The sequence below is a fragment of the Bactrocera latifrons genome, unplaced genomic scaffold, assembly GCF_001853355.1.
Source record: "Bactrocera latifrons isolate USDA-ARS-PBARC rearing strain unplaced genomic scaffold, ASM185335v1 scaffold_280, whole genome shotgun sequence".
Lineage (NCBI taxonomy): Eukaryota > Metazoa > Arthropoda > Insecta > Diptera > Tephritidae > Bactrocera > Bactrocera latifrons.
The window spans coordinates 140,765-145,011 of NW_017536408.1; the positions used below are offsets into that span (position 1 = coordinate 140,765).

Consider the following 4,247-nt stretch of genomic DNA (forward strand, 5'->3'; position numbering starts at 1 on the left):
ACAGACAAATTTTTCCTACCGGCCATTAAGAGAAAATATTTAAGAGAAAATTGTGTAAGTGGAAGACAAAAACCAACAAAGTAAAAGTAGTGTTAAAATTAAGTGACAAGCAAATATAATATAAAACTCAGCTGTACGACACTGAACGACAAGTTGACGAGCGGGCAAATAGTTAAAAAAGAGCTAGGCATTGGCAGATGTTAAGTAGATTACTTCTGTTGTCACAAGAGGCCTGTAAGACGTAGACGAAAGTTGGAGTAACCAAAAAGAAAAGAACAAAATATAGAGGAATAAGCGCCTGGAAGCTAGCGTCAGTGGCAGATGGGAAATTTAAGGCAATGTGTGGCGTTATTTTTATTTTTTTTTTTTGGGAATTTTGAGTAGGGGGATTTTTCAAATATGCGATTCGATGTAATAATTCATGTAGTAAATTTTTAACTCAATCAGAGTGTGCCAACCAGTGCCACAATGAAGTCAAAGTTCGAAATATAGAAAAACACTTGGTTTTTTTACTGTTATCTGTTCATTTATTAAAGAAAAAAAAAATTACGCAATTTTTCCACAATTTGCATTTCAATTATTAATATATGTCTCAAGAATATTACAAAAGCGAAGTTTTAGTATACGAAGGGAACTTTTGCCTGTAGTTCTCGACAATATGAAGCAAGTATTGTTCATCTTCTTCGCTATGAGTTAAAGACGGGTTAAAATCTGTTATTAGTTTTACTTTCCTCTCAGCAGAATCATTAACAACAGTGACGTTTTTGAGGATTTGAACACCTTTTAAATATTCTGCATTTTCGCACCAGTTTGAGGGATCTAAGTTGAAAAAGTTTACGTCTATTTCCAATCGTAAAAAGATATTTCTAGTTCTTTGCGTTACAAAACAATTTAAATCTTTACTTATGAATGTTTTCATTTCTTCAATGCTGGCATTTACATTTTTATGCAAATAAACGCCATTGTCATTGCTTTCAAACTCTTTTTCTAATGCTAGTACTTCAACCATCTTTCTTTTCACATTTAAGTCCACATTAGAATCGAAAAAGGCGAGACCAACGGCTTCCTCGGCCAGATACCATAAGTGGTTCTTCATTTTATATAATAAGGCTAGAGATATTTTTGGGTCGTAATAACCGGCAATGTTTTTTACCAGCTGCAAATCCAAATTTGGTGCTTCGACTGCATTAGTAGTTCGAAACCAATACGGAATATAAAGACGCAGCAGGAAAATACACACATTGCGGAATCCATTCAAATGGCTGGAAATCATTGTAAATTGTTTTTGCAAAGCAAAAATTTTTAAGGCATATATCGCTTTTGACATAAACCTGGCATGTGACGTCGCGCCAGGTGCACGAAAGGAAAAGTTCGGGATGCTGCCACCTAAGAAAAGAAACATGAGTTGCAATAGCTCTTTGTAATCATGGCGAATGTGGTCTTTTGCTATACTTTTGATGCAAAATTCTTTATTGGCTTCACATTCCTCTGCATTTATATCACGTTGCACTTCTTCATCTATGATTCCAATTGAAAGATCTTTTAAATTGAAAGTGTTCCATTCCCGCGAAAAACGTTCAAATATGGCAACTTCCGGGTCACAAGATTTTCCAAAATATATTTCAAATACACCTCGTAATATGATTTCTGCAATATGATGCCTGCATGGCAACTACAACAAGCTACTTTTCAATTTTTGTTCCAGCACCGTTACGTTTACCTGTCGTGTCAAAACATACCATTTCCACCGAATTTATCATATTAATTTTTTCTAAGTAATTATATATGGACTGGGCGATTGCTTCACCAGTTCCACATTCAATAATTGGTATGGAAATTAATTTTTCTATATTATCTGCCATTAAAGCAATAGCTAAGCGTTCTACTTTTTCCTTTCCAGTCATTGCAGGACGTAGTTTACCGTCCCAGTGTAACACAAATGTATCAGGGATCTGAAAAATTTGCGCTCTGAGAAGTATTCATAACAAATCCAAAATTAACTTTTATACCTTGAAATTCTCAATAATTTCTGTACCAAGACGCCGACGATATTCCTTGTGCTGTTTTCTCAAACTTGTACAATTAATAACCAGATCTTCAATATTGTGACCCAAAGCTTTAGCTGTTGCAATAATAAAATGAATTGCGAGTGGTGTTGACATATCGCCAGCATCCATGCAAGCAAGCATTGTATCATCTATGAAGCTTTTTTTACCACGTTTTTTTTTCAGCTCGTTGGTGTTTGATACGATCATCAACTGCTCTACAGATTTTTCAGACTCACATTTACTCTCATCACTTACATCATAGTCTACACTCAACTCTAAAAAAAATTAGTTGAAAGAGAAACTTACATATTATTTGTTTCAGCAGAATTAAATAAATACCTTGGGTGCTTTCCAATCTTTGATACTTTGCTCTGCGTCGATTTTCTTCTTCTAACCTTTGCGCCTTCCGTTTTTCTTTATTTGCGAGACATCTATCTATAGAAATCATGCTCCCAACACGACCTGGCTCTCTTTGTCTAATTAAAAAGTCTGGGTCCTCAGGAATAGCTATCATTTCTAAAGCATCAGCATGTGCAATATCGAATAAATTGTTCAAATTATCATTGAAATCATTTTCTTTTTACGAGAACTAGGAAACGAAGATGTACAAGATTTCTGTACTGCTCTCCACTCATCATATAATTTCACCAATTTATCATCACATGTTCTTTTGTTTAACGTTGGAATACGTGCTCTTTCCCAAAAAGGCAATATTTCCTTTGAAGCGAATTTAGCATTTTCCTTAATTGTTTTCTTTACACACCGCACATAGTAAAAAACATTTCAACCCTTATTGTTTTGACGGTAACTTGCTTCCAAGCATATTTTTTTCACATTTTCCTATCAAATATACGTTTGTGTCAGCAGATCTAAGTGTAACAAAATTATTTACAGCCGTCACGATATTGCAGTATAACTTTTACAATTTTCAATTATTTTAATAAAGACCCTTTCTTAACCACAGTCAATTTCGCAATGACAAAATATTAAAATCTCTATTTGCACGTCTCAGTCTATCTAATTATCAACATTGGCGTATGTGAACCGTAATGTATGAATTTACCTTTAGGCGGGCCACTGACTACATTATCTGCGCAAATTCTAGTAATTTGTTGTTGTGAACTCAGTGAACGAAATTCCACTCAATTCCAACAACAGCCTTGTGCAGATAATTTGTGTAGTCAGTGGCCCGCCTTAGTTCAATGGAATTTTTACTAATTTACTCTTTTCTAATATTTATAAGTTTTCTTATCATTATTGGACATATAGAAAACATATAAAAAAAATTACTGTGCAAAATATTGAGGAAAAATGAGGTCATTACATTCTATATACATATAATAAATAAACAGATAACAGTAAAAAAAAACCAAGTGTTTTTCTATATTTTGACCTTTGATCTCATTATGGCACAGGTTGGCACCCTCTCATCGAGTTAAAAATTTGCCATTTAATTATTACATCGAATCACATATTTGACCAATTCCCGTACTCAAAATTCCAAAAAACAAAAAAAAAAAAATTTTCATATAAGCTGTACCAGGTCTAGTGTATATGCTTGAGGGTGCGAATACGCAATGATATTGTTGCCAAACAGTATCTGCGTATGCAAACAAATGTGGCAGCTAACGAAAAAAGAGTATATAGGCGCCTACACGACATGCACGACAAAACGCTCAGCAATGAATAACAAAATAAATGAAAGCACGTGTAAGGTTAAAAAACAGACAGCACCAAAAGCAAAAACAACAAAAGAGTATAAAATCACAGTAACAACAAAAACCGAAACAATTAAATCAACAACTGAGGTTTTCTGTTGCTGTTAATACCAGAGAGCGCAGTGCGAAATAGGTACGCACTTTTCAGTTGCTGTGCGTGTGTACGAACAAAATGAAAAATCCTTTACACTTGTGACACTGCGCCCTTTTATCAGCGACCAAAACAAGTTGCGTCAAGTACTAGATGAAGCTTGTTTGAAGCGCTTGCAACTTTGAATATATGTTTATATGTTAGAGTAAACTTTCTGTTATGGAAAATCTTTTCAGCAGATATTTCCAAAGCCTAAAAGTTAGTTAATAAGAAATAGTAGAACAGAAAATATACATTTGCTGATACTAAAAATAAAAATAACCTTAAACTCCTTAATTTAAATTATTATTTTTATCCAATATTCTTTATTATAATATTTTTGACTATTTT

General features: G+C 33.7%; 1 protein-coding gene across 1 annotated transcript; it reads right to left on the reverse strand.

Moving 5' to 3' along the window:
• Positions 1–588: 588 nt before the first annotated feature.
• On the reverse strand, positions 589–3,001 carry LOC108970106. The gene is made up of 3 exons (XM_018935257.1): positions 2,388–3,001; positions 2,010–2,323; positions 589–1,952 (listed from the first exon to the last, which is right to left on the reverse strand). The coding sequence occupies exons 1-3, from the start codon at positions 2,560–2,562 to the stop codon at positions 1,683–1,685; spliced, it is 759 nt and encodes a 252-aa protein (XP_018790802.1). The 5' UTR covers positions 2,563–3,001; the 3' UTR covers positions 589–1,682.
• Between the last annotated feature and the right edge of the window lie 1,246 nt (positions 3,002–4,247).

Excerpts from the sequence above, each read along its gene's own strand:
- LOC108970106 (XM_018935257.1), bottom strand. The coding sequence starts at position 2,562 with ATGATAGCTATTCCTGAGGACCCAGACTTTTTAATTAGACAAAGAGAG. Across the intron at positions 2,324-2,387 it reads AAGATTGGAAAGCACCCAAG|AGTTGAGTGTAGACTATGAT; the intron begins GTATTTATTTAA and ends AATTTTTTTTAG. Across the intron at positions 1,953-2,009 it reads AAATTATTGAGAATTTCAAG|ATCCCTGATACATTTGTGTT; the intron begins GTATAAAAGTTA and ends CAAATTTTTCAG.